Genomic DNA, 25,667 nt, shown 5'->3' with positions numbered 1-25,667 from the left:
TCAGTCTGTACCTATATGGCAGCTTCAAACGTACAGTAAAAAAATGTCTTTTTAAATGATGAAATCTATTTTTAATCGCTGTAATTCAGCCTAATCATACTGTATAGTGTTTTCAGAAGTGTCCCATGTTGTGGAGGGAGGGAAGGGCCATCAAATCGCATGTGAACAATAATAATTTTTGACTGATGGCTATGCTTTCCTTGCCAGTGACACACATTCTGTCATTGTGCTTCTCAGTGGCTGATCATTTGTGACCTTTGCCTAGGTGCTGTCTTGGATTCACCCAGAAAATAAGAATGTCATCATGCGCTGCAGTCAGCCTCTTGTCGGCATGGGAGGCAAAAGGAATAAGGAGGACGAAAAGTATCTGGATATCATCAGGGAGGCCAATGGGCAGATTTCCAAACTTGCCATCTTTGATGCAAGACCCAGTGTAAATGCAGTAGCCAACAAGGTAAGCATACTGACTTAATGACGTTACTGGCATTGACTTTTCTTAAAAAGAAAGTATTTTATAGGTATATGTTATGTTTTTTGTATTAATTAAAATTAATAGAGCCCACAGACCACATTAGTCAGAACTGGAAAAAATCATAGTAATCGTAGAATCCTAGATCTAGAGCTGGAAGGAACAGATGAGGAAACTGAGGCTGAGGACTAACTGAGGTTAGGCCTCCTTCTAGAAGTGAAAGTCAGTATCAAAACTGAAATAAGAACTCTTTGGTTTTTTTAAGGGAAAAGTTTTGGCCACAGAGTGGATTCTGGTCAAAGTAGTTTTGTGTGATGTGTTATATCATAGTCTAGCCATTTAAACAACCATGAGCACATTCTAAGGCAGCTGCAATATCCTAGCCTTGTACTTCAGGACATTTGGCCCCACCACGGCTGTGACTGTGTGTAGAGAGCTATTGAAATATTAAAATGATTCTAAATCCCAATCTTATATACTTCCATTTGGTGTGTATATGTAGTAGTATCTCAGTTATCTGGCCTATTTAAAGACATGTCATGTAAAAGGATTTTCCAAATGACTGCAGCTTATCCTTTTAAGGGCTAGAGTCTTTTTTATTTTAAATGCTTTTGCCACAAACTTTTATAAGTGTAACACTTTTCTGCTCCCTTATATGGAGGCTCCTGAAAATTATTGAACATTTTCTTGATGGCTAATGATGACTATTCATTATTGCTTTCATTGGGCTCCCTCAGGACCCAGAGAGATGTGAAACCTATTTGCCCCCTACACCAAATGGCTCTAGGTTGCATGGTGGTGGTTGTTTTTTTTAACTTCTTATGTGTACCCCTGATAGTTTTGTCTTGGGGCAGGTGATGGGGACCTTTCTTGCCTGATATCTGTCAGGTTGGCAGCTATCATTTCTTACTGCTGTCCTTTTGCATGCATCAAACAGGACTCTGATTTACCTTCTTATAATGTGCTGGTCTTGTCTGCTGTAGGCTAGAAAAAGACACAGGTATGCTTGTTAGACTTGTCTCTGCAATGAGTCAGTGGGCCGTGAGGGCACCAGCTTGGCAATATCTATTTTGGGTACTCGGAGAATTTTTTTTCCTCCCTGGCTCTTGGCTGTCTTCTGGATAGCTGGGCTTGCTGGACAAGTTGCCAGAGGATAACTGAAGTGTTACTCTACATATGTACCTCTGTTTGTCAGAAGATAATAACGCTTGCAGCAACCACCTTGCCAGGGTTATTAGAGTTTAGTGGAATCCCGAGCACTGGATTTGCAGTGAGAGGTACCTGGGTTTGACCTCTGGCTCTGCCACTTACCCGTGTGACCTTGAGCAAGTCATTTCACCTTGCTGTGCTTCAGTTCCCTCATGTGTGAAATGAAGGAGCTGGACTAGCTAACTTCAAGAGTCTCTGCTACCTCTAAGTCTATGATCCTGTGATAGTGTCTGGAATGAAAACCTTCAGGTGCTTCTGTAAATGTCAGCTCTTATTCATTAATCCCGGCCAGGTAAGCTCCCTGCAGCGTGCTTCTGGCTACCTATTTTACACCATGAATGATTCAGATAATTTTAGGATTAGAAGAAATCAAATCCACTTTTAAAGTGAGATCCCTACAGCTGGAAGAGAAGGTCATAATGGCTTTCCAAGCCAAATATGAACTTCTTCTTGGGTTGGCCCCAGTTCCATAATATGGACCTTCTCTTCCTTTCTATTAGGATTTATAACACACAGTTAGTGGCATATATAAAAGTATACTTTATTTCCATGGAAATCTTTTGTTATGCAGGCATTTAAAACATCACTTCAGGTATTCAAAAGGTAGTTGTGTACTTTAAAAACCATATTTGAATTTGTAGAACACCAGCCATATCTCTGTCCAAATTCAATTCCATCTACATCTGTACTTAGTAAGATAGTGTCACTCTCAGTAAATGCTGCAGTGTGACTGTGTTTGTTATCTGAAGTCAGAGGATTTGGGTTCAAGTCCTGACCCTGCCACTCACCACCTAGATGAGTTTAATACACCCGTGACCCAAAGGACCCAACATCTCCTCATCAGTCACCTGGCTGCACTACTTTGGGACTCCTCTGACTTTTCCACAATGCCCCGCAACAGGGACCTTCCCCAGCACTCCCCTAACCCCTAACCTGGCCCCCTGGTTTTCAGCCTCCTCTTGTATCTCGTCTTTCTCCATTATATTGTACACTCCTTAAGGGCAAGGACTGTCTTTTTTTTCAGATCTATCTCCAGTACTTAACATGTTGTAGACACTTTATATTTATTAACTAACTGTTGATTGGCAACATCACCACCTGCCCACATCATCACCACATCCTTCACTCTCATTTCCTTAAACCCTAGCCCCTTCAAATGTCCCACTCTGGATCTACCTTTCCCTTCCACTGTGCTCTCTAGAATGCCTGATCCCTAATTAATAAATGTATTTTCATCTGAAACCTTTTCCTTTCTCATTCCCTCCGTCTTCTGGCATTTACTAAGACCTGGCTTCCACCTGTTGAGGAAAAACGTGACCATCCCTGGCCACCCTTTCTAATATTGGTTGTACTTTCACTCATATCTCCGACTCACTAGTTGTAGTGGGAAATCAGAACACCCCTTGCTCCCCATTGCCACTTTCAAACTTTCCTTCTACCATCATCATTTCAGCACCGTCTCCTCCTTTGAGGTTCATTCAATCCAAATATATCAACTGGTCAAGATTCCAGATGCTCAGTGCCTGGCTTAGAATCTTTTTGTCTCCTTCGTCTCTCTCCTTTCCGCCTGCCCTGCCCTCCTTATGGCTACTGCATCATTTCCCTCCCAGGGTTAGAAATAGACAAGAAAGGGAACCTTCATGTGACATCTGTTATATGACTGTCCTTTTCCAATCAGATGTTTTCTTGGCACCCGGCCCTCCTAATGCCTTCTTGCTCACTCTTTTAATAGGCAGCTTGAAGTTAGCAAGTACTTTCCTTCTTTACTAGCCTTTGGTACAGATGACTGTGTTCCTTCAAGGTTCTTCAGCCTCTTCCCTAGGATGTGCCAGAACACAGCCCACAGCTCTCCATTAACAGATGGACACTAGGACACCTAAATCAGTGTTCCTTATCACAGTGGCAGGATGAGCCAACACTAGGTGGAGCAGATTTAAAAAGGAGAGGCCATAGTAATTACCAGACAGTTTTCCCCCTTTCCTCTCCTCTCCTAAGTATTTAACTCTGACTAAAAGATGACTTTAGCTACCTTAGGTTTTTTGGGGTGGGGGTTGCAGTGTCATTAACATTTTTGTTTGTTTTTATTTTTTTATTTATATAACACTTTAACGTTTGCAGAATGCTTTACATACATTATCTTAGTTGATCTTCATCATTGTTATCCCCATTTGACAGAGAGGTAGCAATTTGCCACAACTGGTAAGCCCCAGATGAAGGAGTCACACCCAGATTTCTCTTGACTAGCCCTCTTTCCATTACACCACACCCACATGTAAAGCTAGCTACCTTGTTTTTAAAAAATCATTTGGAACATAAAGTCAAGCAGATTTATTTCTCCCTCAGTATGGCAGAGTGTGTTCCCTTTTCACGATTAGCTCACTTTCCTTCCCCTAATTTTATACCTGGGAATTTTTGTAGAATTTAGACTTTTCAAGCCCCGACCCACTTGCTTCCACTCACTTGTAAGAATTTGTGATTATAAAGCACTTTGAAAATATCGCATATTTTTTTTCTTTGTTAGGCAACAGGAGGCGGATATGAAAGCGATGATGTCTACCACAATGCAGAAATTTTCTTCCTGGATATTCACAACATTCATGTCATGAGAGAATCCTTAAGAAAACTGAAGGATATAGTTTATCCTAACGTAGAAGAATCTCATTGGCTCTCAAGCTTGGAATCAACTCATTGGTTAGAACATGTCAAAGTAAGTCCACTTTAAAAATTAAAATCAATGTTCTTCTTTCATAACATGACTAATATGGAAATATGTTTAATATGATTGTACATGTATAGCCTATATCAGATTGCGTACCATCTTGGGAAGGGGGAGGGGGAAGGAGGGGGGAAAATTTGGAAATCAAAATCTTATAAAAGTGAATGCCAAAAACTAAAAATAAATAATTTTTTAAAAAAACAAAAAAATTAAAATCAAGGGCTTTTTAATTTACATCATCAACCAATTTGTGAAATATATATATATATATTTAGAGTCATGTATATTTGAATTTGTTACTGCTGTTCATTTATTGAAGACAGCCTCATATGTTACTGAATTGGCAGTACATGTTAATCCTGGAACCTGGCTGCCTGATCAGTACCTTCTGGAAGTAGGACACATGGCCTAAATAAAGGAAGAAGGCCCAGTAGATCTGGATTCAGGTGTTTGTTTCATTGAGACTCTCCCCCCCATTCCAGTGAGATTCATCATGCTTTTAGGGTACCAGGAAGCTTACTATACATTCCCTAGCATATTGTGCTTATGTTGTTTCTTTAAAAACACTCTTTCTAGCCTGGGATCATGATATTTGATAGGAAGGGAAAATATTTCCAAGAAGAAAGGAAGTTACAGGATTTCTTGACCGATCGGAGGTAGGGAGAGAAGGAAAGGGAGGAAAGAATTAAGACCAAGGTTTTGAGACTAGATGGTAAGAATGGTAAAACCTCATTAACAACAGTTTGATTTTGTAATTGACTTTTGGATTTTCCTTGAATGGTACTAGATTAGTGAGGTTATACTATGGTACTGTAGTCAAAGAATAAAACAGGAGCTTGTGGCATGACCATTAGAATTTTGAGAGTTCCTTTCCATGCAGCTATACAAATGGCCAGTTGTAGTGATACACACATCTGAATGGACTAACCCAAAAGCTTGCCTGTCCAGCTGCATGGGATTGCCTGGGCAATGCGTGTTTTTCACCCACTTTGGTCCATTGCAGATCATTAGACTAGTCTTTTCCAGTCACTGAGGTGAGGCTTTTGTCACGTTCTGGTTCTGGGGCTCCATATGATTAGTACAGTGTCATCTGTATTGAGTTCATGGAGAACCCCATTGGGAGGGAATCCTTTGGTTTGATCTCTGGGCTGCAGAGCTTCCATTCCACCTTTGGGAGGAGAACCTTTAGGGGGCTACATTTTGTTCTAATGAATCAGAGGGTTTTTTAAGCTCAATGAACAATAAACTCAGTGGATCTTATATTCTCCAAACTCTTCAGTCAGTTGTGTGCCCTTCCTGCAAAGGTGTGGCTTACTGTGGGAAGTCCTCTGTGAAAGGCCTGCCTATTTCCTCCTTGTCAAAGGTTTTCAAGAGGTGAGAAATCAGCAGCTGCTGGCATTTCTCAGTTGCCCTTTTCACCTGTCATTTTGTCCTTTCCAGCCCTCGCCTCTTAGATGTTGAAAATCCGGCACTGCTAAATCTGTTTTTTAAATCATCTTTTCTTGAGCAGAGATGTTCTCTGCAAATTTTGTTGTCCTCCCTCTAGAGTGCCTGTAAATCCGGCCTGCTTCCTTACTCTTCGTTGTCCCTCGGGTGCTAAGCACATGTACTCCCAGTATGATTTAGACCAAGTTCTCTACACTTCATTTCTCCTCAATCCTTTTTTCACTATTTCTTTTCATAATATTATTCATGTTAATAAATGCATCCATGTAAGCAAATCCATTAGGAATTTTTCTATTTCTTGAATGAGTTTATGTTGGAAAAACCAGCTGATTCTATATGTCCAAATCTTCCATGCTTAGAAATTTCTCTGTTTCAGAAATAAACTACTTTTCAAAACAGGTTTTGCCAATATTTAAAACAAATTTTAACCACAGCAATATTTTTTCATCATCTTAATTATAAGCATTTTTAAAAGTGCTTTTTTTTGTTTACCAGTTTGTCTTGACAGGAGCTATTCAAGTTGCAGATAAAGTGGCCTCTGGGAGAAGCTCAGTATTGGTGCATTGCAGTGATGGATGGGACAGAACAGCACAACTCACTTCTCTAGCTATGTTAATGTTAGACAGCTACTACCGGACCATTACAGGCTTTGAAGTATTGATACAAAAGGAGTGGATCAGCTTTGGACACAAATTTGCATCGGTAATTTTTTTAAAAGCAAAATCTATTGTATTGGAGTTTAATATTACAGTTGTCTGTGATGAAAAAACTAGCTCTTATTTAAAGCATGTGTTTCCTTTACTTGTGGAATATTATAATTTTACACCATTTGAAAATGTACAACTCCTCAAATTACTAAAAACTATTTCTAAAACCATGTTTTGCTATTTAAACACAACATCACAGTTGAGTTCTTAATTACAAACAATAAAAAAAGGTTTTTTCAGTATTGAAAATTTTCTAAAATCAAATTAGACAAAAATAGCTGCTTTCTGTAGTTTACAAATTATGAAACTTTACTTTTATAGTCAGTGTAATTCACCCAACATTTCTTAAGTGCCTGTTACTAAGGCCCTGTACTAAGTTGCCTTTAATCATCTCATACAGACTTTGGCGCTTCATCTAAATTCCATAGGGGACCAAAAATTAATTGGAAAGAAAGTGGTGAAGAATTATGTTTGGTTTTTGTTTTTAAGGGCAGAGGTTCATTCCTTTGTCCATGATCATAGGATTATATATCTCATTCTGGAAGGGATTTTAGAGAACATCTGGTCCAACTCCCTTATTTTGTAGATGAAAGAACTGAGACAGGATTTGAACTCTGACCTTGTGATTCCTTATTGAGTGCTCTTTTCACTGACCATGCTGATTCTCTGGTTAAAAGTTGTACCATATAAGGACTGGTACCTTGGTAACTGTGAAAACCTCCTGGGCTCTTTTCAGTTTTTTTATATTCCTAAAATATTTCTGTTAAGTAGCTTATTCCTTTCTGTCTGCAACTGTCCTTGATGGTAAAAATAATAGATGGAGATCCTTCTTGTAATAACACAAAATTGTTATATTGATATTGCAGAGTGTCCAGGTTTGAATTCCTTATATAGAGGAATATACACACTAAATTCACAGCATTTCAAAAGCCTGGGCCACTTGCCTTTTTCTGCATTGTGTACTGATCTGTAAGCCTTCACTGGCATCCTTCTCCAATCCTTCGTCATGGTGTAGAAGCATTGCACAAACTCTGCTGCAGCAATCAAACTGGCTGTACTGGCACTGGAGCGTGCTACAGACCAGGCTGGGAGCAGGGGGTGATGGTTTTGGCCACAGTGGCTCTTGAAGATTGTCTTCTAAGCGATGGGGGCTTTGGGAGCCACATCAGCAAAGGGAGTAGCTGTAACAATGAAATCCAAAATCCTGGAAATGCTAAAGAACTTGTCTGTTGTACTTCTGAAAAGAAGTCAGTTGCTGCTGCTTAAACTGAGGAAGGCAAATTAGTGTGCAAACCTGCTTCCTTGAAATTCAAATCAAATACTTTTCCTTGTTTCATTTCAGAGAATAGGTCATGGGGAGAAAAATTATGCTGACACTGACCGCTCTCCCATTTTTCTCCAATTCATGGACTGTGTATGGCAGATGTCTAAACAGGTAAGGCATGTATCAAGTTGGAGAATGTCTTTCACTTTATAGATAAATTTAAATGTATTATTACTCAAACATAAACTAAAGTACAGTACAAGAAAATGTGTCATAAAATGCACAATTATGTGGGATACTCTATAAATGCTGCGAGAGTTCAGAGAAGAGAAAAGTCAGTTTGAATTAGAAAAGCTGCAGCAAGTTTCTTGGCTTGGGGAGAGGGTAGGACTGCAGCTGTGTTGTTCAAGGATGGATGGGATCTCAGTAGGTCAAAAGGACGGAGCAGAGCATTCCAAGCAGAGGAGCTGAAGGGCCGTGATAAAAATGCTTTAGAAAGAACAGTTGGATCAGAGTCTGCAGGCTAGATTAGAATGGAGATTGGTAGAAGGACTCAATCAGTCATCTACTTGGGAAATTACAGAGTGGTTTTCATGGAATGTAGAAGAAAGGGTTGTAGGAAAAAAGTCTTGTCACTAAGCATTATGTCTGCCCCCCCGAGGTGGATTGAGGTAAATAATAGTGCATCTTGCAGGAGACCAGAGCTTGCTATTCTGCCATTTTTTAAGGTCCAAGATAAAACTGGTTACATTTTAAAGGAAGAAAAGTCTGTCCCAGAATTGTTTGAGCTCACCAGCTTTTCCCATCATTTCTACTTTTACTGCTTCTCCAACATTGGCTCTCTTACAGTTAAACACAGATGCTAGGGTGAGTGGGTAGGGTTTTGCCCTCTTCTTTGCCTGGTCAGAGGGGAAATGGTGGGTGAGAGCCTTGGGGGAGGGGAGCTATCTCCCCAGCGGAGATTCCAAGCATGACAGAAGCAAAAAGTATTGGTAGATACATAGCAAGGATTGGAAGAGGTAATATTTGGAGTTACTGTTTTGGCTAATTATGGTCCTGCTGCTGCCTTTATAGTCAGTCTCATGACTATTGAAGCAATTCTGTAGGATGCAGAATGAAAGAGGAAAAAAAACAATATTTCAAAAGCAATCAGAATGCAAATTAGTTTCCTATATGTGTCATGATTCATGTATACCTCCAATGGAACTGCAGGCATCAAAGGCCAGCCTTGCTCTGGATGGAAGGCCCTTCAGCACTTACAGCATTTTCATTCAGCTATAGTACTGTATTCAAACTCCAGGCAACAGCATTTATTAAGTGTTTACTATGTGCCAGGCATAGTACTAAACACTGAGCATACAAAGGAACAAACCCAGTCCCCTGTCCTTAAGGAGCTCACTGAAACAGCAAGTGATTTTGTTGCTCTGATAGAAATGCTCATTTTATAATTTATCATTTTTAAAGTTACTTCAAAGACCAATATCTTCTTTTTTTGTCTGTTCTGTGTGTGTGTGTGTGTGTGTGTGTGTTCTGCCAGTTTCCTACAGCTTTTGAATTCAATGAACAATTCCTGATTACCATTTTGGATAATCTCTACAGTTGTCGCTTTGGTACTTTCTTATTCAACAGTGAATATGCCCGAGAAAAAGAGGTGGGTAGGTTCCAATTCCATATGACAAATATTTATTAGTAAAAAATACTCATCTTTTAATACAAACTCTCTGGTTGCGTGAAGTCTGCCATGACAGGGAATAATTTGAAGGAAGCGGAAGATTGTTTTGGCTGCTTATTGTATTTAGTGCCATTTGGTCATTCCCATTAAAACTAATACCCCCAAAGAAAGTAGCTTTAAGGCCTAGCGTCATAGTGAAGTGCAAGCTCCAACAAACACTCATTAAGCACGGACTCTGTGCCAGGCATTGTGCTGAGCACTGGGGATACAAGGACAAGCAGAAAGAAAGATAATCCCTACCTGCCTTCAAGAAGCTTATGTTTCAATGAGAGAAGACAACACATAATGAAAGGACAGGGGACAGGAAGTAATGAGTGAAAGGAGGGAGAAAAGATACCTGGCATAGTCAGGAGTGGAGTCTGGAGAAGAATAAATACGTGGCTGGCCTGGACACTTTCCTTAAAGTAAAGCTTCAGAGAGGAGCCACCCACTCAGAGGAATGGACCACAGGGGCATAATGTACTTCCAGTGTGAGAAATCCAAGGGTGGGGCCAACTCCAGGGTAACTTTTGGGGCATGGAAGAAAAAGTCCAGAGTCAGGAGTAGAGCCTAGAGAGAAAAAATGTATACAAAATAGATGAATCTTTAAAAACTGCCATCTTAAACTCAACATGGCCAAAATTCTCTCCCCTTCCCCCAGCCCCCCAACTTCCCTATTACCATAGAGGGCACTGCCATCTTCCCAGTCATAAGGCTCACAACCTCACACTCTCTCACCTCCCATATCCATTCTGTTGACAAATTGTCTCATCCATCACATATGGCTCCTTCTCTTCTCTGATACTGACACCACCCTGGTATAACCACTCTGTACCTTACACCTGGACTGTCACAATGGCCTCCCTGCCACAAGCACACCTCTCCCCACTCTAGCCCCTCCTCCACTCAGCTGGCAGTGAGCTTCCAAGAGGGCAGATCTGACCATGAGACCTACCCCCCACTTAATAAACTCCATTGACTCCCTATCACCTCCAGGCTCAAAAAGAAAAGCCTCTATTTGGCATTCAAAACCCTTCATAACCTGCCCTCCCCAGCTTTTCAGTCTTCCTATACCACCCCCCCCCAGGTATCACTCAGTGACACTGACCTCCTTGCTGCTTCTCCCATAAGACACCTTCAATCTCCTGCCTCCAGGCACTGTCACCGGTTCCCCCCTTGCCTGGCATGCTCTCCCCCCTCATCTCTGCCTCCTGACTTTCTTCAAGTCTCAGCTACCATCCCACCTTGTACGGGAAGCCTTTCCCAATTCCCCTTAATTCTAGTGCGGGGCTGAGGAACCTGTAGCCTTGAGGCCACGTGTGCCTTCTAGGTCCTTGGGTGCAGCCTTTTGGCTGAGTCCAAGTTTAACAGAACAAATCCTTTTATTAAGGGAATTTTTTCTGTGAAGTTTGGATTTACTCAAAGGGCTGCACTTAAGTACCTAGAGAGCCACATGTGGCTTTGAGGCCAAGGGTTTCCCACCCCTGGCCTAGTGCCTTCCCTCTGGTGACTATTTCCTATTTATCCCATCTATAGCTTCCTTGTACATAGCTTTTTGCGTGCTGTTTCCCCCTTAGACTCTGAGTTTGTTGTAAGCAAAGACTGTCTCCTGCCTTTCTTTGTATCCCCATCACTTCTCACAGTGCCTGGCACATAGTAGGCACCTAATAAATATTTATTGACTGTTTAATAGCTTTGACTCTTGACTGTAGTAATAGAGTATATGATCTTTTGTAGCTGCCCAAGAAATCATTTTGTATTTTGTATTTTTATTTTTATTTATTGTCTTTATGTATTTTTATTTTATTTATTGCATTTGCTTATGTATTTTCATTTATTTCCTAAGCTTTTTCTTTCATTTGTAGCTAGTATTTGGTAGAAGTTATAATCTTGGAAAAACTGTTTTATAATATAACAGACATCTAGATTTTTAAAAAATGAATATTCAATCATCTGGATGGCACTTCCAGATCACCTGGATGTTCGTTCTGTATCAGTAGACCATGTGGGCAGTTAAATGATGCCTTCCCTTTTTACTCAGATTCAGACTAAGTTGAAAACTTCATCATCTTCACAAAAATAAAATTATCTGCTGTGAACATTTTCAAATGAAGAAATAGCTGTTTGCTCACTTGGACTAGAATGATCAGGCCATGTGTTAAACACATTTTTGGTTTGTCCAGAAACACTTTTGCTTGGGTCACCAGGCCACTCAGCGTCGTGGTGCTGCTTTCTCTTAAGCCCCCAAAAGAATTATCACCAAAAATGGATCATGATGGACTTCCTATTGGGCTAGGTCCAGTGGGAAAAACACTGGGTTTGGAGTCAAAGGAACGGGCTGAGATCTAAGCTCCGCTGCTTGACCCTGGGCGAGTCATCTAACCCTTAGAGACTTGCTTCCTCATATGTCAGATGAGGGAGTTGCACTCAATGACTAATAATCATAATAGTAGCTTATATTTGTAGAGTTCTTTCAGCTTCATCAAGTATTTAATATGTACTAATAGTTAATACAACAACCCTTTGAAGTAGGTGCTGTTCTCATCCCCATTTTATAGATGAAGAAACTGAGGTTCAGAGAGATTAATAAACTTGCCCAGCATCTCATAATAATAATAATCATAACAACAATTAATATCTCATTTGATCCTCACAACAATGCTGGGCAGTAGGTGCTATTATTGTTTCCATTTTACAGATGAGGAAACTGAGTCAAACAGGTTAAATGACTTGCCCAGGGTCACACAGTAAGCATTGGAGGCAAGATTTGAACCCAGCTCTTCCTGGCTTCAAATTCTGCACTCTTATCTGCTCGGCCATGCTACCTCTCTCAGTCCCTTCTGCCTCTAATTTTGTTCCCACGATCTTTGCTAGCTGTTATTAAGAGTAGTCCTCTGGAGCATACGTTCCCAAAGTGGGCGATACTGCCCCCTGGGAGGCTGGAACAATGGGGGGGCAGTAGTAGCCTTGGGTGCAATTGGGGGGGTACTGAATAAAAATAAGGGGACCATGGAAGCATAAGGAAAGAAGAGAAAAAAATTTTGGAATAACCATCCATATATGTTGTTGTATAACAGAACTAAAGTTGTAGTGATTACATTATTTTCCAAATAAACACAAAATGCAAGTTATAACCTATCAGTGGTCAAGTCTGTTGACAGGTCTTAAAAAGCAGGTGCTGGCAGGCAAGGGTGTTCCACATTATTGGGAAGTCCAGCATGCATCAGCAGGAATATGTGTGTATAATGACTTGTTTACAATATGATACTGTATAGTTACATAAGGCAATATTCTGTCATCAAAATTTCAGTGCAAGGAAAAAAACTCACAAATTTACACTAAATTATTAAATTTAAGATGCATCTTTTTTTAAAAAATTTATATTTTTTGAAATGATGCAAATTTCCAAAAAATGCTAAAGGGTTAAAGAAAGTAGATTTCCATGGGGGCACTGAGTAATTTATTTTTTTGAAAAGGGAACAGTAAGCCAAATAAGTTTGGGAACTTCTGCTCTAGAGGCAAACAAGGCCTAAGATAGTGCTTACCTGTTCAGATGTGTGTCACTCTTTTCACCCAGGCTTTCTGATTTTCTTCTTTCTACAGAAAGTTGTGATGAAAACTCTTTCTTTGTGGTCAATGATAAACAGTGATAAAGGAAAGTACACAAACCCTTTTTATACTAAGGAGCTGAACCGAGCTTTATACCCAGTTGCTAGCATGCGCCATTTGGAACTGTGGGTGAATTATTACATTAGATGGAACACAAGGATGAGGCAACAAGTAAGTAAATAAAATGATTACCAAGACAGTGATGGTTTAGACCTCAGTAATTCTTCTCCATCTTAGATTATGCTGGTGGGAATGTTTTTGAATATCATGAGAAAAACTACCAAACCCAAAAGAAGTACTTGGAAATCAGGTTTTGTTTGTTGAAAAGTTTATTTAAACCAGTAGCTAAGACAATAAAAGCCAACATAGACACTATGATATTTTATAAACTTCCTACCACCTACAGAAGTTTAGAAGTTTCTGAATTGTGTTGGTCCAGGTACTTCCTTTAACATCATAAAGTTGTTAGCTATCACATAAACAATATTACACTCTCCTATGCATTGATCCAACCTGCCTTAGAGGCTAACTCTTAGGATGAGAAGATGGATTGTGCCCTTTTCCCCATTCAGGTCTTGCTATATCTTCTAGGGCACCAGCATGGGAATTGTTTCTTTTTACTGAGGGCCTTAACTCCAAAATAAGGCTAACTGACTGGTTATTGAACACCAAGTCTTCTTTGGCCAACCCAAAATAAAAGCCATGTGTGGGTTTTTTTGTTTTGTTCAGTAAAAAGCCCTGCATCTCATTTCGAGTCCATGGAGCCTTCCGTTTACTGAACAGCCTGGTATCCCTTCACTTAGCTATTTGTTCTGAGCATTCCAAGTATTCAGTATTCTTGTGCTTAAGTTTTTCCCTGAAGTTTTGGTGGGGAGATTTAGGAACATGCTGTATCCAACAGACCAACCTTTACAATCCAGCCTTTGGGAAGAAACATGCTTTTATTGAGACAGGAATTTTTGGGCACCAGCAGATTCCCTTTTCTGTATTCTGTCTCCTATATTGTTTATGCCATTCAGGCAGCTGGTAAGATGCCAGTCAGGGTACTCTTTTCTCTCATTGGTGTGTTGCCAGTTTTGAGCTGGCACTTGTGTTTTAAGGTCTCTGATGCTTGCATGAAAAAGGCTCCTGCTGCTTAGCGATGTGTATTCTTTTGGGAAGCTTGAGATTCCCGGGCCTGAGAACATTGGCTGGCTGAATCTGGGAGAATTTACTTAGCAAGAGTTTCAGTGTTTCCAGTAGCAAGTAAAGAACTAAACACTTTTCCAGGGTTACGGAATTTTTTTACTGCAATTACAGAAAATGTTTTCCTTAATAATAGCCCATAGCTACAACACTACACTTCTCTTATAAAATGTGGCTTCTCTATGTTCATTTTGACCTTTTTGCCACTGGTAATTAGAAGTAATAGGTTGGTGCTTTCTGTAGAGATTGCAGGCTTCCTTTTCATTTTGGCAATAGGAGGTCTCCTTGAAAATCAGAGGAATTAAAAGCAATTCATTTGTGACCAGATAAAGGGAGGAATAATAAATGAAGAATTGGGTTTGAAAAGCACAAGTAGGATCCATTTCCTTTATATTCGCATAAGCTCAGAGTAATTGAAGACTTGGGGATGTAATTGAGCTTGGATAGATAGCAATGTTCTTCCTTGAGCAGATTTTCATTTGGAAGACAACAGAAGAATAAAAGAAGTCAATTGTCTGGATGATTTACCACAATGGGGTGCATGCTCATATCTTTACATCCAGGAGCTCTGTGCCTGGCCTTTTTTCATAGGATTTGTTGAGAAAAAAAAAGACCTTAAAATTGAATTGTAAGTTAATGCAGCACAATTCTGTACTGCACGTAGGGGTTAGTCAGGAAGCCAAGTAGTGAGCAGCTTCAGTGAGCTAACCGGTAAACAGACACTGATGGAGCACCTGAAGGGTGCATGGTATGTGGACATGACATGGTGTTTGGGTGGAGAAAAAAAAGAAACCTGGCCTAAGGGGAACCTCCACTGTGGTGGTTCTCAAAGTAGTGGGGTCTGGGAACCACGGCAGCCTGATCAGCAACCCTTCAGTGCATCAACTTCTCCCTAGCCCCCCAAAATAAATGAAAATAAAAAATCCCGGGCAGAATTCACAAGAAGACTATGGTGCTTTTGGTGGAGCACCAGTGAAGTTTTGCAATATCCTCATTAACTAGAAGCAGAATATTCCCAACAGACTCAAGAGTAGCCATTTTGTCATATTAGGAGCATCGGCACTCTAAGAGACCAGCTCCTTGCCCCTCACCTCTCACCTTTAGATTCTCACAGTGTCCTTTGAGAACAACTGCTTTGGTCACAGCTGTTTGTGTTCTTGATTCAGGGTGGAGGTGGTTAGGACTTGATTAGGTCAAGGAAAAAAAACATTCCAGTAGACAGTAGCAAGCTGAACAACGTGAGATTGAGTTGCGTTTAATTATTTTCAAAATGTCATTCCACTACAGCAGTACTAGAAAAGTTAAAAGGAAAACAAAGAAGTCTGCATTTTGAGACCTTAGATACTCTTAATAGCATTGCTAGCTGCCTGGTGCACATACATATGTATGCTGTTGTCTGCTGGCTGAGCTGCCACCTGATCTTGTAATGGGTATCTCCTGAATTTGAAGTTAATGGGGAAAAATGGAGATTGAGAAATGGCATTTTGCTCTTTGATCATCTTTGCTGAAATGCATCGATTTCAAGGTTTCAAGGCAAATTCAGTTACTGGAGTGGCATTTTACAATATGGTCAAAGTAAAGAGTGCCCCATTTGTGTGTCTGTGTGTGTGTGTGTGTGTCTCTCCAGCAGCCAAACCCAGTGGAGCAGCGTTACATGGAGCTTTTGGCTTTACGGGATGAATATGTGAAGAGGCTGGAAGAAATGAAAATGACCAACTCTGCCAAGCTCGCCAGCTCCTCGGCTTCCTCTTCGGCCACCTCCCAAATGATGCCCCATGTCCAAACTCCCTTTTAAAAGGAGAACTCCGCGCTAGTTTAGATCTCCTGTTCTAAAAGAGGAATTTTTGAATGCTTCCGATTTGCACATTTTTCTTAGGGTTTTTTCTTTTTCTTTTTTTTTCTTTTTTTTTCATCCACATAGAGCTTGAACTAGCGCAGTCCTAACCTCTTAAACATGTGCCTTTCATAGTCCACCATCGGAGGGAGATGCAGCATCCTCACAGCCATTGGAATACTAGGAAGGGTTTTGAGAAAAATGTAATGCAATTAGTTTTTTAAAGTGTTTTTATTAATATAACTGTAGTTTACATCTTAAATACTATGGATACAATCTACTTTATGTATTTAAACAAAGCATCAGTGTTTTAAATTAGGGGTTTAAAAGTTAGGAATAGATTTTTTTTCCTGAGTTTATTCTAACAGCTTACATTACTTTACATTGTCTAAAATGCAAGCAGATATAAAAATGCTAGTGTTAATGCCAATATAAAAATCAAACTTGCTTAGTGTAGGTCTCCAGAAGTAAGATGTTTTGAATAATGGCCAAATTCTTTACCATTGCAAATGATGCGTTTAGGAAAAGTCATTGTAGGTGAGAGTTTTTCCTCATTTTGGAAATGAAACTTTGTCTCAGACATATTTAAACTCACCCCATGGCAAACTTAATGGAAGGATGTAGAGAAGAGTTGCGTAGTCTGGGCAAGCAGGGATGTGTCGGGAGCACACCCCCGCCAATGCGGTCACAGGTCCATTTCAGTAGACTTAAGAGAGGTTTATTTTTCCAAGAAAACATCATTCTGGTAGGCCTCAATTAAATATGATAAAACACTTATCAGCTTTCCAAGCATTTTCGAAATATCTTCTGTTCAAAAAGTTGTCTAAAGTAGGGACTGGTTTTCAGTTTGGGACAAAACCTCGTTATAGCCTCATTCTAAATGTCACCACTGTGCTGCTCTTGTCAATATTTTCTGAAAGTCTGTGCCTGGCCAGAGCAGCCTGCATAGGTACCAAAGTTGGATTGAGCATCTCTCCTGTGGGTTTTTTTTTTGCTGTGTTATAAATCTAAGGTGACTCTCCATGGCTACATTTCATCTGAGGGTGTGTGTCCTTGAGAGGATTGTGAGAAGTTTCAGTTTAAATGGTTTTTCCAATTAGGACATAAAACTGATTCTACAACCTCTTACTTGAAGCATTTGGCAATTTTGCTTTTTTTCGGGTATGCCTTTCAGTGCTTTTAAATGCAGTTTAAGCAGCACAAACCTTTCTCTTTGCTATTTGAACTAATTCATATGGTAAACCTATTTGGGGAAGCATTTAGGCTATTCAGATACATTCAATATGTTTTACAGTAATTTGTAAAGAACTATTTATAGCTGATGTGATTATATTTTCAAGTAGTTATCTGAGCAAGGAGAAACTTATCTTTGTAAATTATTGTATAGGCCATAGCCGTGTGGGTCTACCAAATAAGCCATCCAGAGCGCAGTGCTGTAATGTACACATTATGGAAGTAGAGAAATGGCTCTCAACATGATCACGCTTTTTTTAAACACTGTAACACTGTAAATATAAATAGTTCATGCATTGCATTTTAACCACACGTTGTAGTCCCATAAAAATTAAGCATAATAGCTTAATAGGACTTTGGGATGTGTCATAAAAACTTTTTCACTGCAATAATAATTGAACACCTGCTATGATCAATGTATTGTACTAAAAAATTGCACTATATTTTCAGGGAAATAACTATTTGTATTATGTTCTAAATTCCCAGGATTTCTACCTATAATTTACTCTTTCTATGTTTTGTATGCTTTTCATTGTATTTCAGTAGCAGTGTTCTAAGGTTCTTCAAAAGCTCTCTAAGTATTAGTTAATGGGCATTTAAGTAAGTGCATTAATTCAGTGAGCAAGGAGACTCAAATATATGTTTTCCGCTTGGAGCGACTTATACATATATAACTTTATAATACAGATTTGAAAGCATAATTGCCTTTACTCTGGATTTTGTTTTTAAAATTCTGCGATGGAGATACAGAGCGAAGCTTCATGGGGAAGAGAGCAGTTTTTAGTAGGGGAGAAATTATAAAGCTGAATGTGATTTTTTACTTAATATTTTCTGAGAATAAACTCAACTCGGGTGAATCTCATAAGGCAAGAGTTGTAACTAGTGGTCTTGCCATTTCATGACATTAAGCAGATCTCCTTAAGACATCCAGAGGCCAGATGAGATTGCATCCTCTCTTTTGATGGAGTAAGTAATTCATTCCAAGACTTGCCTGGAAAAACTTGTTCAGTTGGATAATGCATCAGAAAACAAAACTGTAATGGGATAAGTTTTCATTTGTCTTTAAAGTGAAATTGGCGATCGTTAAATAAAAGGCTATGAAAATACTTTTAATGTTTTGTGTTCTTTTAAAGCTATGAGCATCTTCACATACAGTCTGAGTGGCCGCATGGTTTGTATGCATCCAGGAGGCTCCTTTTGTTACCATGGTATTTATCTGTCCTTATTTTAAACTACTTCAGCCTGGATTTTCTTATTTCAACTTTTTTGTCTCACCATTTTAAATGATATCCATTCTTTGGATTAGTTCTCTGTGCAACATAATGATTTCTCTAGTATATCTTTTTATAAGACAATTATCAGTACTCAATAATAAGATAAATATTCACCTAAATCATTTTTATAGACTTCTCTTACTTTTTAAAAGGTGATACTTAAGCAGGATTTTATGGAATCTCAAATCTAATACCTTTCTTTTTTTTGTAAAAAGCATTTGAGAAATAGAGAATGGTATAGTGATAGAGTCAGTGACCTGGGTTCAAGTCCCTCCTCTGCTTATTATGTGATTTAAGGAAATCTCCCAACCCCTCTGAGCTTCCACTTACTCTTCTCTAAAATGGAAAGGTTGGACCCAGTGACCTCTAAGGTCCTTTCCATCCCTAAAACCAATGCACAAGACAGTGAATAACTGGAACCATTGCTTTGCCAATTTGCCTCTTTCAGTATTTACAATTTGTGGCAAGTAGTGAAATGAGGTAGCAAGAGTTTGGACCAAGGAAAAGAGTCACAATTCTGTCTAAAATTGGGTACCTTAAATACGTAATAATGAATGCTTAGCCCATTGAGTGGAAAGTGACTATAAGATTGGAGAAGATTTCTTCTACTGTCTTTTTCAAGTTTGTAGCAGCATGGTAGAGTGGAGAGGGAGCTGGATATAGAGTCAAAAGCCCTGGGTTAGAATCCTGCCTCACATGCTTCCTAGTTAGGGAACTTTGGAGAAGCCCCCAATCTCTCTGGGCTCCAGTCGCCTCCTCTGTAATATTCGATGGTTGGACTCAGTAGCCTCCAAGGTTCTCAACGTCCCTTCCTGTTCTAAATCTGTGGTAGATACTACTCATTCCTATGCAAAATGCTTCTGTGGTAAATAAGTCATCCTCCTCCGTTCTTTGTCCAGACATACACACATCATTTCATCCGTGCTGGGGCCAATTTCCTGTGACAGTGGTAATACCGTGAAATATAAAAGAATAAGAGAAAATAGTAAGAGAAATAGGAATGCTAGAATAATAATAGACCAATAAATCCTTGTCCTAGGACCATTCCTATCTAAATTCTATCCAAAAAAGGAGGACAAGATGAAAAATAACAGCAATAGCTAACAGTTATGTAGGATTTTAATGTTTGCAAAACACAGGTGCTGTAATCATCCGCCTTTTAAAGACAAAGAAACTGAGGCACAGAGCTGGAAGCCCAGCCTTCTCGACTCCAAGGCTAGTTTTCTATCCTCTTTCCTAGGAGCACGGCACATGGTAGAGGATTAATAAATATTCGTTGACTATCAAGTCAACATCCTTTCGGACTGTTAGTGATTTTGATTATTCATGCAGTACAACAATTTTGCCACAAGATGGTGCTTGCCTCAATTGAAGTTGTTTGGCTTTCTGAGTAAGGAAAGGACAGATAAGAACAGTTGTCTTCATTTACATAATCTAAGGAATTTATTTTTAAATCTCAAAACCTACAGCGGTTGGGGGGAAAGGATCTAGATATATCTATGTATTTAATTTTATTTTATAGGGTTGGCTCTTTTTTAACCTGCTTTAATTGAACTTATTACAAAGTTGTTAATTGAAGGTTTATCTTTCCTTCTAGAGCAGAGGTTCCTAACCTGGGGTTTAGGGCCTTCCTAAACTGTGGTTCCCAAAGCTGAACACTCTTCCACATATGGTCTAAGTAGGGCATAATACATTGGGACTGTCACCTCCCATGTTCTGGATCCTATGCCTCTCAACAACAAGCATGAAGTGCCTACTGTGTTGAGGTATTTTGTTAGGTATTAGACAAAGACAAAAATAACTCTGCCCTTAGTAAGTTCCACATTTTAGCAAGAATATATGACATGTAAAGAATCAAGAGAAAGTATTGTTAAGAGGGGGAGGGCACTAGTCATATAGAACCAGGGAGGGCATGATACCAGGACATGACACCTGAGTTGAGCACTGGGATGAGAATCTGTGATTTCTTGGTAATTGGGTGTTACTTCGGATATGAAAGGTGGATCACACCTAAGATTTAGTAGACAAAAATTCATCACTTACTGAGACCAACCTGGCAATGAGTTTGTCATAACCTGCCAAAGCTTGTACTTCGTGGCCATTGGGAACCCAGGGTTACCTCCAAGCCACAAGGCCCGTGGGCTCCAACCAAAGACAGAATTATGTCTCCAAGGCACCGTTGAATAGAAGCCTCCCTAGCATCTTGCCACTGGTAACTTTCTATGGTTGCATCCTATTGGATCTGGAATTTCTCCCTTTCTGATCATGGCCTTGAGAACCCTTTTGCTTCTCTTCTTAGTATCCCTCTCCTGTGTAGTATTTTCACAATACAGCCATTTATTAGGCAAAGGCTGTTAGGGCAGCTAGGTGGTGCAGTGGGTAGAGCACACTGGGCCTGGAATCAGAAACACCAGTTCAAATTTGACCTCAGACACTAGCTTTGTGATCCTGGGCAAGTCATTTAACCTCCGCCTGCATAAAACTGGAGACAGAAATGGCAAACCATGCCAGTATCTTTGCCAAGAAAACCCCATGGACAGTATTAGAATGATAAAAGATACGACACTGGAACATGAGCCCCTTAGGTCAGAAGGACCCGGCAGGCTATGGTCCATGGGATCATGAAGAGTCAGACACGACTGAACAACAACAATGTATGTAGAGAGACAGGTATCAAAGTAGGCAAGTTGGAAGCACAGTCTCTCTAATTGATACTTGTCTCCAGTTTCACTTCCTCTTGCTCCCTGTGCTACAGTCCCCACCCTTCATGGTTGAGTCTCACCTCAGTGACTTGTTCTGGGCATATTAAAGATCCTGCTAGGGGAGTGTAGGTCAGAGGAAGGAGACAGCACCCAACTGCCACCATCCCAGGGGCGGGGGGAGGGGCGGCACTGCAAAAAGAAATACACACCAAAAATAGCCATCCCCATCCAAAACAATTTTTTAATGCACAAGAAATGGAGAAAATAGCTTCTGCTCCTGAATTTTCCCAGTTCTTCTAAGCCTTTCTAAATGCATCAAAAGTAATTTTATGAGTAAAGTACATTATCACAAATGTTTATTGAGTGTCATAGTCCAGTAGTGTTCAACTCAAATAGAAACGGGGACACTGATTAGTACATAAGGATCCCTTTGAGACTCATATTGACTTAGTCTTAAAGTGCTAGGTATATTTTATTCTATATTTTATTAAGAATTTCTCAATTACATTTTAATATGGTTCTGGCTGACAATGCTGCACCTGGCATGTTTGACATTTCTGATGTAGATAGAGGACAAGCCTGGGGTCAAGGAGATCTACATTTAAGTCCTGTCTTAGACACACACTGACTATGTGACGCTGGATCAATCAGTCAGTAAATATTTATTAAGCACTTACTATGTGCCAGCCACTGTGCTAAGCCCTAGGGATACAAAGAAAAGCAAAACATAGTTCTTGTTTTCTAGAAGCTCACAGTCTAATGGGGGAGATAACAAGCAAAGAATTCTATGTAAACAAACTGAAAAATACATTGGAGATAAGGTAGGAAACACTAGCATTAAGGGAGATCAGGAAAGGCTTCTTGTAGAAAGTGGGATTTTAGCTGGAACTTGGAGGGAGCCAGGAGGCAGAGATGAGGAGGGAAAGCATTCCAGGCATGGGGGACAAGCAGTGAAAATGCCCAGAGTTAGGAGATGGAGTGTCTTGTGCAAGGAATAACAAGGAGGCCGGTGTCCATCGATTGCAGAGTATGTGGGGAGAAGTCTGGGAAGTGTAGGGTGTCAAATTAGGGGTGGAGATATAATGAGTTCAGTTTTGTACATGTCAAATTTAACATGTCTAGGAAATTGAGATGTCCAATAGGCAGTTGGAAATGAAAGACTTGTGGTCAGGAGAGACGTTAGGACTAGAAAAATAGATTTAAGAATAGCCAGCAAAAGAATGATACTTCAATACGTGGGACTGATGAAATCACCAGAAGAATTTGTGTAGAGGGAGAAGAGAAGCAATCCCAGGACAGAGCCTTCTGGGACATGCAGGGTTAGGAGGTTTGACCTGGGAAGATCAAGCAAAGGAGCCTAAGGAGGGGTCAGAGAGAAGAACCAGGAGAGAGTGGTGTTAGGAAAGCCAAGAGAGAAGAGTATCAAGGGAAAGCTGGTGATAGTGTCAAATTCTGCAGAGGTCAAGAGGGAAAAGGATTGAGAAAAGAGCCTTAGATTTGGCACTTGAGATCATTGGTATCTTTGGAGAAAGCAGTTTTGGTTAAATGATGAGAATATAAACTTAGACGGTGAGAGAAGAAAAAGTGGAGGTCTCAGTTGTAGATGCCCTTCCCAAGGAGTTTAACCACAAAAGGAAAGAGAGATGTGGGACAAAAGCTTATAGCGGGGGTTTTTAAGGATGAGGGAGACGTGGGCATGTTTGTAGGCAATAGAAAGCAGCTAGTAGAAAAGAAGAGAGTGAAGAAAAATGAGGGTGTGGAGATAATAAAGGAGGCAGCGCAGGATTAGATGGGATGGAGTGGGATCACTTGTGCATATACAGGGTTTGCCTTGGCAACAGGAGCAGCTTCCCAGGGGTGAAAGTGGAGGTAATGGCAAAGGGCATCTGTGTGACGTGAGATGAAGAGGAGGGGAAAGGAGAGAACTCTCAGTGAATGGCCTCAGTATTTTTCAGTGAGATATAAGGCAAAGTTCTCAGCCAGAGATTGAGAGGAGGAGCCATGGGAGGTTTGAGAAGGAATGAAAGGTTAGGAAAAACCACCATGGTGAGTGGGATAGTGAGGTAAGAAAGAATTGCCTTGCCACTGGGAGGGCCCACTTGAGATTATGTAAAACAAGTGTATTAGTGGATCCAATCAGAACTGTTTCCCAATTTTATTCCGATTTGTTCAGTGGCATATGAACAAAGGTAACAGAGAGTGGAAGCAATCCAGGGCTGAGGGTTGGCAGGTCAAGGTCAAAGATAAACTAAAGGACCCCCACTGGAAGTGTCTGATAAGTGCTGAATGACTGAGTAGAGGCCAATGATGGAATTCGGGGTAAGGGAAAACAGCAACCAGTTGGGTTGGCACCTAGAGCGTATGAGTGGGAGTAATGTGAAATGAGCCTAGGAAGCTCAGCAGGAGCCAGATTGTGAAGTGCTTTAAATGTCAACAGAGGATTTGGTATTTATCATAGAGGAAATGGGGAGCCCCCGGAGCTCATTGAGAAGAGGAGTGATATGGTCTGACCTTTTGGAATATCAATTTGACAGCAGTTCTGAGATGGATTGGAGAGGGGAGAAACAGGAACCAGACTAGGAGACCACTTAAGAAGCTCTCTGATAATCTCGGTCACCTATTGAGTGATAACGGCCTGAAGGAGGGGAGAGGTGCCGAGACACCCAAGAAAGGTTGTGGCGATAGAATCCACACGATTTGGCAACTAATCGATGGGATGTGGGAAGTATGGGAAGATTTAAGGGTTATTCCAATGACTTTTGTAAAAGAAAACAGAACCATTAGAGTATTTATTTCACGCCGGCAAGATGCTGGCATTAGGCATTGCAGATAGGTGGATCAAAACTAAATAGCCCCCGGCCTCAAATGTGCACACGAGTCAATACAAAATATGGCCAAAGAGATACAAAGAATTTTTATCTTTTTGTTGTGGGGGGAGGGCAGGGGGGGTTAATGGCAATAACTTTGAGGAGGTCGGCTGTGTAGCGAAGTTACACTGAGTGAACCGAAGCTTGAAGGGAGCTAGGGATTCCAAGAGGCAGAGGTGAAAGGAACATATTCCAGGTGGGAGTAGGGATGGAGGGGGCGGGGAGCCTGTGCAAAGGTGCAGAAATTGGCTTGAGAAACAGCAAGTACCGAGATTTGGCCGGAACGTGGAATGGACATGGGGATACGCAAGATGTGTCTGATCCAGTCTGCTTTCAAGGCCAGACACAGGAGTTTGTACTTTATACTGGAGGCATCTTGGGAATCACAGAACTATGATTCTAAAACTAGAAGAAACTGTAGCTATCATTGTATCCATCTCAAATAAGGGAACTGAGGCTCAGGGAGCTGAAGGGACGTGGCCGGGATTGTCCCTAGCTGGAGCTTTCCTGAGAAAGCTTCACGAAACAATCCAATCAGGCTGCACCCCCACCCTGAGGGGCTCTTAACTTTTTTGTGTGTCCTGGACCCTGTGGGCAGTCTGGTAAAGACTCAGCATCATATTTTTAGATACATAAAATAAAACGCATTACAAAGGAAACCAAAGGTTACCGAAAAGCAGTCTTTTTTTTTTTTTAATATCCAAGTTCGCGGGCTGAAATCAATCCACCGACCTCAGGTTAAGACCCCCGCGTTCCAAGAAGCAGCCCCTAGGCGGGAGGACGGAGATACCCAAGGTGGGGTCTCCTAGGTGAGGCCAGCACACCGGGAAATGTAGCGGGTCCAAGGTGGGGAAGTAGCATCCTCCCGAGAGGCAGGAGGCGGGGAAGTCCCGCGGTCGTCAGCTCCTCCCCTCCCTTCCCCTCCCGGCCTGGGGAGTAGCCACCCCTGCGGGGGCCAGGCGGCGCGGGGCCTTGTGGGTAGCAAGGAGTCGCCAGGTGACTGCTAATGGCGGCGGCGGCTGGGCTGGCGGCAGGAGAGCGGCTGGAAGGGGCTGCCTGAAGCCGTCCTAGGCGGACCGCAGAGCCAAGGCGGCGGCCCCAGGCAGCGCCTGGCGAGCCCCCTGCCCGCTTTCTCTTCCTCCTCCCGTGCAGCTCCCTCGCAGCTCGCTTTGGCGAGGCCCGAGCCAGCCGCCCCCCAACTTCGAGGCGCCGCCATGGACCCGGGGGCGCCAGGCGCGGACGGCGGCGGGGGCCTGGGCGGCTTCGGAACCGGCCGGAGGCCTCCCCGGCCCGTGGGCGCCCTGGCCGTGGGCTCGCGGCAGCCCAGCGTGGAGACCCTGGACAGGTGAGGCGAGGGGGAGCCCGAAGCAGGAGCTCCCCCTCCCCCGGCACGACCCCTCCACCCCCCCGGCAGGAGCTTACCCCCCCGCCCCCCCGGCAC

General features: G+C 41.3%; 2 protein-coding genes across 3 annotated transcripts in view; both read left to right on the top strand.

Annotated features, from left to right (window-relative positions):
• The window catches only part of MTM1 (myotubularin 1), a 103,297-nt gene extending 84,801 nt beyond the window's left edge, over window positions 1-18,496 (top strand). Inside the window, exons 9-15 of the mRNA XM_036740066.1 lie at window positions 266-454; window positions 4,200-4,385; window positions 6,336-6,542; window positions 7,890-7,982; window positions 9,349-9,462; window positions 13,126-13,302; window positions 15,944-18,496. Coding sequence (XP_036595961.1) covers window positions 266-454; window positions 4,200-4,385; window positions 6,336-6,542; window positions 7,890-7,982; window positions 9,349-9,462; window positions 13,126-13,302; window positions 15,944-16,111 — 1,134 coding nt within the window. The 3' untranslated portion in view covers window positions 16,112-18,496. The remainder of the gene's footprint in view (window positions 1-265; window positions 455-4,199; window positions 4,386-6,335; window positions 6,543-7,889; window positions 7,983-9,348; window positions 9,463-13,125; window positions 13,303-15,943) is intronic.
• Window positions 18,497-25,411: 6,915 nt separating this feature from the next.
• The window catches only part of MTMR1 (myotubularin related protein 1), a 64,719-nt gene continuing 64,463 nt past the window's right edge, over window positions 25,412-25,667 (top strand). For both annotated transcript variants that reach the window (XM_036740292.1, XM_036740291.1), the window contains exon 1: window positions 25,412-25,571. In XM_036740292.1, coding sequence (XP_036596187.1) covers window positions 25,441-25,571 — 131 coding nt within the window. In that variant the 5' untranslated portion in view covers window positions 25,412-25,440. The remainder of the gene's footprint in view (window positions 25,572-25,667) is intronic.

Source organism: Trichosurus vulpecula, chromosome X, assembly GCF_011100635.1.
Source record: "Trichosurus vulpecula isolate mTriVul1 chromosome X, mTriVul1.pri, whole genome shotgun sequence".
Classification (NCBI taxonomy): domain Eukaryota; kingdom Metazoa; phylum Chordata; class Mammalia; order Diprotodontia; family Phalangeridae; genus Trichosurus; species Trichosurus vulpecula.
The sequence above is the reverse complement of the archived record's forward strand: the minus strand, read 5'-3'. Positions and strand labels throughout refer to the sequence as shown.